The sequence below is a fragment of the Bombus affinis genome, chromosome 7 (assembly GCF_024516045.1).
Source record: "Bombus affinis isolate iyBomAffi1 chromosome 7, iyBomAffi1.2, whole genome shotgun sequence".
In the NCBI taxonomy this organism is placed as follows: Eukaryota; Metazoa; Arthropoda; class Insecta; order Hymenoptera; family Apidae; genus Bombus; species Bombus affinis.
The window spans coordinates 1,247,737-1,263,320 of NC_066350.1; the positions used below are offsets into that span (position 1 = coordinate 1,247,737).

The window sequence follows — 15,584 nt, forward strand, 5'->3', positions numbered from 1 at the left end:
TCGCGAAAATTCTGAAAGGTTCTATCAAAATATAGATTGGTCAATATTTCGATTGATTTAGTAGCTTATAGTAATTAATAACATAAATAGAATTGTTGATGGTGAAAAGTAAAGTATTTTTACTTAAAACATTTTGGCGCGAAATAAATGGTAGATTTCATGTACATATTTTATTTTACATAATTTAATATCGTGTAATGCATCTTTCTATAAATATTCCTAAAATAATCTTGTGCTGCCTATTTAAAACTTCTGATAAATTGCATCAACCTAGTTCGTTACATCTAGTTAGCTAAAATTCGGTAATGTTGCATCAGCTTTCTGATCTCTATATGGCAAAGACATATATTCTTATTATATTTAAAAATGGAAATATTAATTAACGAACCGAGTAATAATTCATGCGTATATTTGTATATACATATTATAATAATACATAGACATGTATAGAGAGGTATGCATAATATAATATTGAATATAATATTGAATAAAGGAAATTAAATTAGTTACGTAAATTTTGTAATGTACATTGTCAAATTTTTGTTTCTCATTTAATAGACATAATTTTTAAACTATAGGATAATATTTCATGTTATTGTAATAAATTCTTTTTGCATGAATTATACCATGTTTGATATATTGTTTTATATTTTTAAATTAATATCATTCTTTATTTAAATTTGATATTCTCATAGTATATGTGATGCTAATAGCTACTCGTATCGATTTTCTGAAGGAACTCTTAAAGGAAACACTGACCACGCACAATGTTGTGCAACATTTCTACATATGTATATTATGTCCGTTTCAAATATCTACAAGTGATTATTTCAGTATCAGAAATGCGAAGAAATGTTTCAGATTAAAGTTATATGGTATCAAGAGGGACATATCATGATGACTTTGACCTTGAAATATCGTTAGAGAATTTGATGTAGGTCACATTTAAGCTTTTAAAGACCTCTATATTTTTTTATTGCATATTCTTATAGCTCATATTAACGTTTTATGTTTCATTCACATAATACATACTGCAATTACCATTAAGAACATTTCCTAACATGAACAGAAAATTAATTAGTTAATATTATTAATAATAAAATGCACATGCTGGTTAACTCAGAAATTTTTAATTACAATCAAAACGTCACTATTTTTCAGTTGAACTATATCCTATTTTATTGATTGTATATATGTACCTACATTACATCTGTGGATCACACCCATAATAGTATCTATTATTTTTAGTTTTTTATTTCAAAACATCCTTAAAAAATATTTTGCCTGTTAGTTAATACTTCAGTTAATTTTTTTATGTTCTTTAATAATTCAATTTTATTTGCACAAAGGTATTCTTTTACTGAAATGGTAATGAAATTGTTGATAGTAAAGAATATAATTTAAAAACTATTATAAATTGATGGATTTATCACTACTTATATAGAATTATTATTATTATTATCATTGTTGTTGCTTAGTCCGTGCCTTTCGGCTTTGGACGAACTTTCGGTTTTACATCTCTCATGTCTAATTCTTTTCTTATATATCTACCTCCCCTCTTTTCCACTCTATTCTATTGCATTCCCTTAGTTATTCTATTCTCTAAAAACTAAAACTAGGAACTACAAATGACTAAACCACTAACGACTAAAAACTATTGCAACTTTGGGCTTTAGTCTCCTTGCTGTGCATCCTTCCTGTCGTTTGCCCTTCTCTTCTCTATTATTGCTTTCAGTTCTGCTAAACCTTCTCTCGTCTCATTTAATGTTTTTCCTATGTCCTTTGGTCCTCCCGTTATTTCGCATTCTTCTATTACATGCCTCAAGTCTTCTTCATTCCTTTTACATAGTCTGCATCTTTTTTCTCCCTCTTCCTTCCAGTATTCCCTTGCTTTGGTCTCGTTTCCACATTTGAATCTTGCCAGTATTCTTCTGTTTTTCCACTTCATCCTCCCTTCTAGGTACACTTTGGTAATTTTTCTTTGGCTATATTTCCGTAGTGTATATTAAATTTGGATTCCCTTATCCTTTTTTCCCTCTCTTCTGCTTCTCTCTTTCTTCTTTCTTCTATAATCTGATCTGCTGTCATCCTTTCTTGCTCCTCTCTTACTTTTATCTGCGTTCCTCCCTTTCTCACCTCTTCTAGTCCCTTCTTTCTCTTTCTTGCTCTTTTCCCTTCATGGCCATTTTCCCAGTTTCTCTCTCTTTCCTTTATACACCCCTTTACTAATTCCTTTTTTGATTTTAGGGTCTTCTCTTCGTATCTTGCTGCTCATTTTAATGTTTTTTCTTTTATTTTATATAGAATTATCTGAAGTTAAATATTAAAGCTAAAAAGATATTGGATTCGAGTCATTTGTATAATTATCTACTTATTTTTTCAAGCTTCAACAAATTTCGTTTTGCGCGTGCTTGCAAATTTTCTAGACGCTTATCCGTTCGATTGGAGCACCTCTACATATTACGGTCATGTTGGAAAATACTGCAGTCTGTTCTGAACAGTGGTCGTATTAGTGCATCTATCACAAAGTAACCAAATATTGAGATTATAATAATATTAAATCACGAAAAATTGAAAAACCTCAATTAATCTAATTTACTTGAATTAGTCAGAAATCTACGAATCTAAATGTCTCTAGAACAACTTCGTCCAAATTTGTGGGAAAATTTGGAGCGTGCTATTTTAGATTAAAATTTGCTCCATGGAATTATTCCAGGAACTCTGGTTCTAAGAATTATGCGCATGTCCGATTTTCTATCACGTAGATCGAATTTAAAGTTTCCGACGAAAAATTACAGACCATGGGATGAACTCTTGCGTAAAGGAGAAGAGGGTGTATCAACCGTGTTAGCTAACAGAGACGAATTCCGCGTGGATTTAGACGTGCAACAATTCGCACACGAAGAAATCGATATTAAAGTCGTAGACCGTTTTGTCACTGTCGAAGCAAGTCATGAAGAAAGAGAAGATGAACATGGTTGGATCTCCAGACAGTTTACGAGGAAATACATAATTCCAGAACAGTGCGATATCGATCAAGTTTCCTCGAAACTTTCATCGGACGGCATTCTTTCGATCATTGTACCGCGCAAACAAAAATTAACTTCGGATAGCGGAAGGGTGATTAACATCGAACGGACCGGTAACCGTCTGTATGCGACATGCGGAAAGAAGAAAACAAGGAGAAGGAGGAGGAGGCGCAGGAAAATTAAAGATCAGCTTCGATACTATTTGTAGCTCTTATAGCGAGTATTTGTTTAGTGTTTATATGAGCGAAATGCTTTTAGCAAATTTATTTAGGTAATATTTTGTCTATATTTTTGATAATGTAATATTTTTATGATGAATAGAGACTGCGTTTATGATATGTGTATATGTATGTATGTATGTGTGGTAGGTATAAAAGAAGGTTAAGTTCAAACATTAATGATAATTTAGCCGACGATGCAATGTTGTTAGCTGGAAATATACAATATGTAAAATATATAACAATTATGCTCTTTATATAGAGCTCTTAGCGAACTGCGTGTTTTCAAAATTTACCAATAAAATGTACAAAATTAAAATAAAAAGACAATAAATAATTAAGTATGGTATTTATTGATCTAAGGTTTACATAGAAACTGATCTGACAGACTGCCGTCTCACGCTTACAAGTACCCGCAGTACCCTGCATAAGTATCTGAGACAAATTTTAATCCAAAGAAACTTTCTAGCTAGATCTCGCCCTATCCCACCGGAATTTGACCAATCCGTCCCGATCCCATAAACTTAGGTACCTGCACACTCCTAATTTTAAGATAAAGAAGTATTTTATTTTATTCTTTCCTGCCTTACTGAGAAATATAAAATTAAAATTAAATAATTAAATAATTACAAGAGATATAAAAGTTGTTTTGTATTTTTATCGCGTTAAATTTCATTAAAATGGTTTTGTAAACTAAATTAAAAACATTTGTATTTATCTTTTTGTAAATATAAAATAGGACGATAAATACATCGCCCTTAACACTACTACTTTTGATATTAATGAGCGTCGAACGTTGTTTTATATTTTTATCGCGTTAAATTTCATTAAAATGGTTTTGTAAACTAAATTAAAAATATTTGTATTTGTCTTTTTGTAAATATAAAATAGGACGATAAATACATCGCCCTTAACACTACTACTTCTGATAATAATGAGCGTCAAAAATTATAACACACCTAATTAAAACTAAAACATAAATTTTCATGGATTGTACATACGTATATTGTACATTTAAACATAAATGACTTATATTGCTTTCTTACTATCTAAAATTTTCAAAGAATTCGAAACTGTTCGTGACTAATCGTAAGTTCATGACAAAGCATATCAAATACATATATATATCAAGTTTATGACTCATAACAGGTACACTTATGTGTTTATTGCGTAATATATTCGATTACACGAAATTGCACAAATATGTACAATCATACAAAATACGTATGAATTCTACGTATTTTATGAATAGGCAATCGATTTCGAATCTAAATGTCTCTGAATCCTTGTTAAAGAACCAGTTCATGGATCGTTAAAGCTATGAGCTGTATTTACATCATGTTGCGCAAGTGTGCTATATAGAACTGATGTTTGATAAAAAGACGACGGTAATATGTAAGGGCAATCTAGTGTTTTCCAGAATTTTCTTGAATGCGTGGTGGTAGTATGTATTCCCATCACTTTCGCTAGTGTATAACGAATACATACGTAGTATAAAGTTGTATAAGGAGAACTACTTGGCTGCCACCAGTTGATTCACGTGTGAACAATACTACGGCATACGTTGTGATGTAACAATACTACGGCACAATCAGTTGGAAGTAAATCGACAATAATTCATATTTATTGCACAATGTTAGTGTTTTTCTAACCTGCTAGCGCTTAACAATTAAAGTTAACATTAATTCCATAGAATAAACATTCTAATAATTTCCTAGTAGATGAAGCATTTAAATTACTTATATTCGAAAAGTGCGGGAACATTCCTAAATCAAATGTAAACAACATTGTGAGTTTACATTGAAAATAATCACGCAATGCCGCTAATACCGATGTTGTTTTTCAACTGGTGGGAAGATCCAAATCTACCTCATCGCCTCTGGGATCAGCATTTTGGCACGACGGTAGATGCAGATAATTTTGTCAATGATCTTGATCCTCTAAACGCAGAAGTCTTGGTCTGTCGACCGCATGGACGCGACAAAAGACATCATCATCGTCGTCATCATCATCATCATCATCGTCATCATTATCATCATCATCGTCGTCGTCATCATCATCGTCATCGTCATCATCATCATCATCATCATCATCATCATCATCATCATCATCATCATCATCATCATCCATTCTTTAAAAGTTTAATCAAAAGCTGACAAGGATAAATTTCAAGTATCATTAGATTTATCGCAATTTACATCAGAAGAAATTACAGTAAAAGTGATAAATCAAAAAGTCACCATTGAAGCTAAACACGATGAAAAAAAGGACGAGCACGGATGGGTATCTACGCAATTTGTCAGAAAATATATTACACCGTCGTAATGGAGCAACCAAATGGAATCGCATTTGTAGTTTAACGGTATTTTATCTATTTTGGCACTTATTTTTTTTTTTGACATGGAGGAAATCCGCACGGACACCAGGCCGCTTCTGGGGGGAAGCGGCGTGGTAGTGCCGGACTCCAACCGATTAAAACCTCCACGATGACCGGCTACGATCGAGAGAGGCCCGGGAACCGGTGCGAACGACACACCGGGCTCATCTATTTTGGCACTTAGAAAACAAACTTTACAACTTAAATGTGGATGAACCAGCTTTGGCCAATCCAGATGATAATACGAACGACACATCAAAATCACAAAGAGAACAATAAACATTATAACGAGAACAATAAAAATCACAACAGCAACATCATCGTGGTAGAAAAGGCAATGTTAAAACTGTATAAATCATCTTCATCATTTATTTCTTAATTATCCATTTCATTTCTTTCCTTTTATTAAATGTTATAAGACAACGCTTGTAGATTATGTGTAAATATAAGTATTAAAAAAAATATATATATTTAAACTTTGTATTATTGTTATCTTTAAGAAATAAACTATTCTTCTTGACTTAAACAACATTAGTTTCTTTACTTCTTTTCCTCCCATTTGTTAAATATTTAATACCAGATTTAATGAAGAATATGCAATGTTTATTCACGCTATTTAATAAAACATACAGAAAATTAGTCAATATCCAGAAAAACTGCCTTTTCTCCGATTTTGATGATTTTGAAATATGTTGTTACATTTTGAACAACTTTACATATCCTCTACATATAACTGGCGGTTGCCCTTAATTTCCGAGGTATTTGGAAAAAACTGTTGGTACCATTATGATGAATTTTGCTTATAATTATGCAGTTATAGTAGCATATGCGTTAGTATTGGTTGTCGCATATATATACAAAATTGTATAAACTCTAAACAAAAGACAAAAATTAGATTTGAGTTGGATATTATTTTATCCAATCGTCGCATTACATCATAAGGCGGCCAGCATCCAAACTGACGCACACACTGTCATGGACGTACAATTATAAACAGAATTCACTGTAGTGATACCAGCAGCTTTTTGCGTATATCTCAAAAGCTGGAATTAACTGCTGGTTATATGTGTAGGAAAAAGTTGTTCAAAGTATAACATATTTTATAACATATTTCAAAATCATCCAAATCGGAGAAAAGGCAATTTTTCTGCAGTTTAGCTTATTTATTTATGTTAAATAATTTTTCACTAGTCATATTGCGATATTATATAATAAAATATATTCAATAATATTGTAATATAAAGTATTAGAGTATTTATCTAATAAAAAGTATTAAAAAAATGCTAAATATATTCAAATATAAAGCTTTTAATTTCATTTATCTAAATTACCCCTAAAAGACGCATTTCATAGTATGAAACAATTAAGAACATTTAATGAAGGAGCTATAAGAAAAAATACTTCTCTCCATATTTCTAAAATACTACATATATATTTTTAAAATATTTTTCGATCAAATTAGAAACTTACTTTTATATAAAATCCATAAATTTATTAATATAATTATGTTATTTAAAAATACTTTAATTTGCATCTAGAAGCGTCTAGAATTTTTCAGAGTACACTAACCTGTGATAAGCTACGTGTTTATATGAGCTTGCAGCCAGCACATACGTGTAAGTTAGCAGTTTTTAGAAGCACTGAAAAACATCGGTTTCATACCGTACAAGAATAGTCTACAAACACGTAGTAAATAAAACGTTTATATTAGACATTTTGTAGTACGTTGTGTTTTGTATACAATTTTATTGTTTTTGAAGTAAGAAAGTACAGCTGGAAAAAAGAAAAATCGCAATTGCTCAAGTACTATCTTAATTTTTCAAATTTGGATTATTTTGAGTAATAGTAATAACTTTTAATAAATTACACGAATATTTTATGTAGATATTTACAAATCAATATAGATAGTTGTAAAGCTATGTACTTTAGTTAACGTTTAATTTGAATTTATTACGATATATACGTAATGTTATATTTACAAGCTATATTGTATATACATATGTACATATCATATACATATGTACATAGCACGTCGAGAATATATGTGTCATAATAGAATACATTCAGAATATAATTCGACTAACAACCTATTAAATATTACCTTAAAAGTATCAAGGCCATATTTTTACCCAGGTCATGTGAATTTCTTTTTTATTTTCAAGATTTACAATCTTACAACGAATTAGATTTAAAATTGAAACATTTTGATCGACAATACGCTCAATAGTAATGACAAAATTCTGTCAATATATAAATATATATATTTAAAATATAGAACCATGTTCAATATTTATAAAATGTAATTAATGGATTTCGATAAGTTCTAGAAACATTAATTATTTTTTTCCTAAAACATTTTACATCTTTTCATGTCTTGTATGTATATGATACATCTTTTCAAAATTCTATTTAAGTATATATATATATATAAATATATATATGTATGTATACATTTACACATTTTATAAACATTTACAAATACACGCTAAATGATCGATACAATTGTTGATAGATAAATCTAGAATAACACTTTTTATAAAATCATTGTACTATTAATAGATAGTCGCCTGCGATGATCAACACTTATTAAAACATCGTAGATTTTGGCACACAATTGCATTTATGTATGAGTCATAAGACCAAAATTGTACTGATTAGTGTGCAGAAATGCCGCTAATTGCATCTGAATAATATATATCTGGATGTTTCCATAGAATGATGTAATTTATTGAAAAATCAATAAGTACGACAATATATATTTATTATCTGCATTATTTGCCATTGATACTGATGATGATAAAGTTAAAAACGTGATAAACTGATTGATTTTTAGAAAATATTTTGTAAATGTAAAGTTTCATTGGAATATGATTGAAATACTATATAATTCATGCCATTCATTCATTCCAATTATAATATTTACAAATTCTTATGTAACTAGGAAGATTATAATAATAAAATAATCGAATAGCACTTCCTTCTGAAGTAAAATCTTTCAGACATATATGTTACTTTTGTATAAATAAAAATACTAACTTTCGCTAGATGTACGGCTATAGATAAAAGATCCTTTTAATTATCATATTTGTACTTACTATATGTATAAAATTATTCTATAGACATCTAGGAACAATATCTATATGTAAAAGTATCTTTGTAGATAAGTAGAATAGGGAATTTTCTCAAAACTTCCTAACTTTGAATCTCGAATATTCTGGATACTCCATCCGCCATGTACAGCTGGCAGAAGGCAGCTATAAATACGCGCGTCGCGAGCCATTGAAACAGTATACTACAAACATTTGAACTGTGAACGTCAAAAGTGAATTCCTGTGAAGAAATCTGCAACTGAATACGTTATTTAACGTATATAGCTACCAAGTAATTCAGTCAAAATGTCTCTGATACCGTTGCTGTTCTCCAACTGGTGGGAGGAACTGAACCATCCACACCGACTCTTTGATCAGAATTTTGGTTTGGGGTTGTATCCTGAACAATTATTGAATCCAATCATCCTCGATCAATACATCTTACCCATTCGAGATCGAAGATCGAGAAGCCCACTGATGTACTATAGACCATGGGGTGAACTCCTGCGAAAAGACGGAGGAGGAGGTACATCTACGGTAAAAACGGATAAGGACAAGTTCCAGGTAATTTTGGATGTTCAGCAATTTAAACCGGAAGAAATCAACGTCAAAATCGTTGGCAATTCTGTGATCGTCGAGGGAAAACACGAAGAGAAACAAGACGAGCATGGTTGGATCTCGAGACAGTTTACCAGAAAATACTTGATTCCTGAGCAATGCGATGTCGATCAAGTAACATCTAGTCTGTCGTCTGATGGTGTACTCAATATCACTGCGCCTAGAAAGGACGAACCGAAGGTCCAAAACGAAAGAACTGTTACTATTGAGCAGACGGGTAAACCAGCGTTAAGGGAAGCAGAAAAAAAGGAGATGAAGGAGGAAGAGAAGAAGCAGGAAGAGAAGAAGCAGGAAGAGGAGAAGCAGGAAGAGGAGAAGCAGGAAGAGAAGGAGGACGAGAAGAAAGAAAAATAAAGCCTAAAAAATGTGTTAAATTATTAATACATGTTCTTCTGTTTGTGTTCTGTTCCGCTTTTATACATGTCAAAGCGCATTTTGTCATGTAATTTGATTTTTGTACTATAAGTTAAGATTTTTTTTTTAAATAAAATGTTCGATAAAATATAATTTTGAGTCTCTTTCTATATATGTATATATATATATATATATATAAACTTATCTATACCCTTCATATTTAATCCTTGCTTTCTAGATTGTTAATCTGTAAAATGTCTATGTAAAACATATAAAAGTTAAAGTATTAGTTTTCAAGTTATTGTTATTTATTTTAGCTATTCAAAAATATGAGAGGATTACTTTAAATTGTACTATTAGCTTATAGATATTAACATTAGAACATTATTGTTAAAATAATTTGTTCTACATACATAATTGTAAAAAGGTTTCAGCTGCTATTAAATTGTAAAAATTATGTATAGTAATTGAAAATTATCGAATAATATCCATTAAAATACAACTTTTATAAGCTCATATTCTATACATATGTAATATAGATGGAATTTAATAAAAAAAAAGTATTGAAAAATAAATTACAAAATGCAACAATAATTTTTATGCTACATTTAGGTGTTAATGTATCCGTATTTAAAATATTTCAATATAAATAAACTGTAAAATCTAATAGAAGTAAGTAATATACAAAGATTGTATATTTGTAACTCTTACTAAAAGTTTTAGCCAATACAATTACAATAACATATATATTATATGTAATATTAATTTATAATTTATTATTTATTGCTAGCCCACCACTTTGTTTTTTTAAATATACAAAGTTTATATACAATTAATGTAAATTGACTGAAGTAGCTAAAATATTTTATCTCAGAGCATTATAATGTTTAAGATTATAAAGATATAAATAAAACTTGTAGTTAGTGCCCATCAAGTTCTAAATTAGATTACATGAAATTTAATATGATCTTTAATTTTAATTTAATATAATCTATAAAACAAGTATGAACAAGTCCAATAATGCAAATATATTCTATTTACTATTTCGTTCGTTGTACAATTTGAAATAAAAAATTTTGTGTCTTAATATTTTTGATGAAACGGTGTAATTACGGATTATTTTGAATTGAAAAAATTTTCGTTTTACATTAATTATGACATATCTTTATCAATTTACATTTCTTAATTATTGTCAAGAAACAGAAAAATTGAATTCTTTAATTCACATTAAACATTTCTGTTGCAAGCACCATGAATTACCACATATCATTTTTATTAGACTTTATCAGGTAATACTTTTTAAAAATATTTAGATTATATTTTTACACTAAAAAAATCGATGTTTTAAAGAAATAGTGCATTATCGTAACTAACAATTAATTGATAAATCTGTTAAAAACAACGTTTCTCTTTTATAAAAGAATAATAGAATTAATCTCGTAATTAGACTGCGGATATTTATGCAAATTCACATTTTAATGAGCATAACTAAAAGACTGGGATCTATGTGCAGATTTGTTTCACCTAAATTTTATAATAAGCACTGTATTTTGGATATTTATATATGTTCATTCTATGCATTCTTGCATCTTTAAATTTGCCATAAATGCATAAAAATCCGCAATCTACCAATAATCATTTCTTTTCTTTACTTTTATTAAGTGGAACTTGGTAAACAAATGTCTTCTTTAAACATTGCTTTCTGCTACAGTCTTAGAATTTACAAAGCATAAAATATACCAAAATTATTAATATCAGCTGTCCTTCAATACTTCTTTCAAAATAGATCCTGTATTTCTGGCTGGGATAAAATCCGGGAATGTTGGTAAATTTACATTGGAAAGTAACGAAGTAGATTGTGTTGATGATGTAGAATGTTGCCTACTATGACCAGGTCGTGGTAATGGCTAGGAAAAAAAAATAGTCCAATGGAAAACATCACATATATGTATAAACAAGAAACAAAGAAATACTGTCCTTACCGATGTTTGAATTGGTAATGCTGGTAACTGTGGCTTAGGTTTCGATTCGTTTTCTAGAAATCTAATAAATGCTGCCGACAAAGATGCTTCGTGATCCTAAATAATATAATTATTTCATTTCTATATCATATCATCTAATAAATATTTTTTATAAAAATGTATGTATATTTATACGTAAGTGTGCGTATGATCAGAGAGGAAATTTTCTCTCTGGTATGATCGATGTCATGTACTGTATACGTATAACCAGCACCAAATAATTCAGTATCTCGATATCTCGCAACAGTAATTTATAAGACCCGCGAATATATGTATCGTGGAATGGAAAATAATATTAAACTTATTTGATGTATTTGTTAATGAGTAATCCTGTATTGTGTAGTGCAAAAACCTGTTTTAAAAGAAAAATTAATTTACCTTATTAGGATCGGTAGATCCACCAGTTAAACGAGAAAACCAGCTATTTTGCCCGACTGTATTACTCAACCCTGCTTTATCCTTCTCTGTCTCATTGAAATCCAAAATTGTGGAAAACACTCTAAGCACCGAAGATTTATCTGCTGCCGACGAGGACAGGTAACCCAATAAGAGGTTTTTAATGAGAGTCCTGAAAAAAGTGAATGTTTTATTTACAATTAAAGAAAATCTTTTCTACGATAATTTTATACAAAACAATAGATAAATTTAAATTTAGAAACATAGCTAAAGTTTGAAATTCTAATTCTCTCTGCAAAAAATATTCATAGATGTATGAAATAAATACTAACTTATCAATTTTTCCCTCTCCACTTTGCTTTGCCTCTTCTATCCTGTGATCAGCAGTATTTACAAGATTTGTTAACCGGTCCACTAGAAATATATGACAAACCATGTAAGAAAGGGAGTAATAGAAAAAAGATCATTAAATGTCAGAAAATAATTATTATAATATTCTGAGTTAATCATGAAAGGGAGTAACAGAAAAGAGATCATTAAATATCACAAAATAATTTTTACAATATTTTGAATCAATTATACGTTTAAAAATGTAATTTCAGTAAAAGTATTAACTGCTTAAGGAAAAGTTTAGCATGTTGGATGTTTCATTTCTAGACATGTGCATTCCAGCGTTGTAAAGTTGGCGGATTTGGAGGTTGAAAAGACATGAGCGTAAGTATAACACAAGTACTGGTTGTCTGAATATCACACCAGTACCTGATGTAATACTCACACCCATGTCTTAGTTGCTCATGCTGCATTCTTCATTTATCATGCCATACTAGCAAACTATGACGCATGCCACTAGAAGTAAGAAAGCTATATTAATATAATAAGTACTTTAGTATGTTACAATACATTACATTAAAGTACAATAGCTATTCTAATATGATTTCATTATAATTCTTTATAAATAAATGATCGTATACTTTATTTTTCAAATTAATATAATTTGCAATGGCTACATTAATTTTACCTCTGGCAGTCTACTCTGACAAAAATTAAATAAATTACGATTCTAGTAGTATTAATGATTAAAGGTAAAATAAAAAATGTACGTCATAGATGGTGGAATGAAAACCTTTAACTACATTTTTTCATCCTTGTAGGATAATGGTAACGGGTGGGAAACCCCACGAGGTAATATGAGCTTTTACAATTCACACGCTCACAGTTACCGCATGAGATTACCCACACTAACGCTACCAAATTTTACGTTTATATAGATCTGTTTATGTATTACATATTATTTCAACATATGTACATGTATGACTAAATGTCTTAATTTATTTGTGATGTATTTGAGTGCTGAACTTAACTTTCAAACTACAGAGGAAACTAGAGAAATACGTAGTTCACTTGTATTTCGTTTACAGATTGTAGTTATAGTTTACAGATTATAGTTACAGATTACAGTTATAAAAATACATATATCATCATACATTACTACTATTACTTAGTGTGATGGTTACAGTAGTATTGTAAATTCATGGTCATCAGTATTGCTTCTTAAGAATTAAGAGATTACAATATTATACAACTCTCATACTATGTGTGCACCAATATTCCAGTTGTATAAATTGAAAAAATAATTTAGCCATCGAATGTAGATGTAATGTATACATAAAAAGAGTGTTTAACAATATTGATATAGTCCTCGATGATATAAACAAAAAATTATGACATAAATTAGATTAGAAAATATAATTTACATATAAATAAAAAGAAACCATACAACAAATCTTTTTACTTTTGTGCCTTTGCTATTTAACAATATTTTATATGTTAGTATATAGGAATTTATAAGTAGAAAAACAGGAGAAGGTACCAGCACCAGTGGCAATGCATGAGCCAACGAAGATGTGATTTAGTGCGCTAAGGCGATCGTCCAGTTCGTAGCCGGATACCAGCAAGAATCCTGGGCTATTGTCAAAATCCCAGAATTACCAGCTGATATTTGACTACATCACCGGATTGTTTACGTGTTTGCTTTTTGCAGATTAGTCACAGGTCACACTCAAACTGATGATAATAGAGTGGGATTTAACCATTTCACCAGTGCATAAATTATAATTAGAACATGTGTGATATTTTGTGTATAGGCAAGCTATTATAGCACCAGATTCTTATGCATAAAAAAAACCGCATGTGCTTTTCTACTTTATGTAGAAACGGGATTTTAAGGAATAATATACATACTGTTGATCAAATGCATTATACCGATATTTTAGACCGATATTAATACTTTTTGTATTTTTCATTGCGTATGGTCAGTAATGATACACAATTTGTGCGATTATATATTTATTATTTTGCATATTAGTAGAAAGTTAGAACATGCTAGAAAATATTTATAAATTTAATCTAGGTACAATACAGTTCGTAAAATCTAAATTATATGAGAATAATTCATTTAAAAAATTTAAATATAAGCATTTTTTAAAATGTAAATAAAAATAAAATACTTCATATAAAAAAATTAATATGAAAATTAGAGAATTATTCTCAATACTTCAATTTATTCTCAATATTTAGCATTGATGTTACATAGCAATATATATTGCAAATTTTAATAATTAAATAATACCAAGCTTTATTCTACCTAAGAAATTTAGATATTTAATTACATTACATTTAGTTTCTTGATACTTGAAACTTTATTTTGTAAATTACATTAAAAACCACATGTAAAAATCCCGAAATCCCGAACCAAAGAAGCACATGTGCATATTATTTCCTCACATTTAACAATAATTTTTGAAAACTATATTATCTAACGTATCTCAAAATTAATTACGTCAAATTAATTATGTATTGATTTTTTGTGAATTTGGAAATATGAATTTTCTTTGTGAACGTATAAAAATTGTGTAAATTTGCTATCGATAAATAATGATTGAAGAATTAATTGCAAAAAATTCTAATCATGCGAAATATAAAAGAAACAAGTTGCAGGCAAAGGTAATATTTTGTAGTAATAATAGAATCGAGTACCTTCTTGGTTTAGCTGTTCGATTCGTTCTGTTTTTTTATCGAGTTGTTCGCTTAATCTGGATGCTGCTTGTAAGCATTCTTTAGCTTCAGCTAATTGTTCCTATTAACAATTATTAAAAAATTATATATTACCCTATTAACTATTAGATAAACAATTTTTGTAATATTTATGTATAAACATACAATTATATAAGTATACCTTAAGAATTGTGACATCATTGGCCAACTCTTCTTGTTTTTTATGGGATTCGATTAGTTTAGATTGAATTCTCTTAGTTGCCGCTATGATATCTTTTTCCTTATCTAAAAATTATAAATGAAAATTATTATCGAGTTTCAATTAATAATAATAATAATAATAATAGCAACAACAACAACAACAACAACAACAATAATAATAAGTGATAATTTCGTATAAGACACGTTGTGCACAGAGATTATGAAAT

General features: G+C 29.4%; 3 protein-coding genes and 1 pseudogene across 5 annotated transcripts in view; 3 read left to right on the forward strand and 1 right to left on the reverse strand.

Annotated features, from left to right (window-relative positions):
* The first annotated feature begins 57 nt into the window (after positions 1–57).
* On the forward strand, positions 58–3,212 carry LOC126918156 (protein lethal(2)essential for life-like; annotated as a pseudogene).
* Positions 3,213–4,554: 1,342 nt separating this feature from the next.
* LOC126918414 (uncharacterized histidine-rich protein DDB_G0274557-like) lies at positions 4,555–6,153 on the forward strand. The gene has a single exon (XM_050726295.1). The coding sequence runs from the start codon at positions 5,065–5,067 to the stop codon at positions 5,401–5,403; it is 339 nt and encodes a 112-aa protein (XP_050582252.1). The 5' UTR covers positions 4,555–5,064; the 3' UTR covers positions 5,404–6,153.
* A 2,733-nt stretch (positions 6,154–8,886) lies between these two features.
* On the forward strand, positions 8,887–9,838 carry LOC126918399 (protein lethal(2)essential for life-like). Its single transcript, XM_050726268.1, has one exon. It carries the CDS (start codon positions 9,020–9,022, stop codon positions 9,683–9,685), a length of 666 nt encoding a protein of 221 aa, XP_050582225.1. The 5' UTR covers positions 8,887–9,019; the 3' UTR covers positions 9,686–9,838.
* Positions 9,839–10,698: 860 nt separating this feature from the next.
* The window catches only part of LOC126918338 (thyroid receptor-interacting protein 11-like), a 45,439-nt gene continuing 40,553 nt past the window's right edge, over positions 10,699–15,584 (reverse strand). For all 3 annotated transcript variants that reach the window (XM_050726121.1, XM_050726122.1, XM_050726123.1), the window contains 6 exons: positions 15,338–15,441; positions 15,139–15,238; positions 12,435–12,516; positions 12,085–12,274; positions 11,668–11,763; positions 10,699–11,592 (listed from right to left, as the gene is read on the reverse strand). In XM_050726121.1, the coding sequence (XP_050582078.1) occupies positions 11,440–11,592; positions 11,668–11,763; positions 12,085–12,274; positions 12,435–12,516; positions 15,139–15,238; positions 15,338–15,441 (725 nt within the window). In that variant the 3' untranslated portion in view covers positions 10,699–11,439. The remainder of the gene's footprint in view (positions 11,593–11,667; positions 11,764–12,084; positions 12,275–12,434; positions 12,517–15,138; positions 15,239–15,337; positions 15,442–15,584) is intronic.

Coding starts and splice junctions, on each gene's coding strand:
- LOC126918414 (XM_050726295.1), top strand. CDS start 5,065: ATGCCGCTAATACCGATGTTGTTTTTCAACTGGTGGGAAGATCCAAAT.
- LOC126918399 (XM_050726268.1), top strand. CDS start 9,020: ATGTCTCTGATACCGTTGCTGTTCTCCAACTGGTGGGAGGAACTGAAC.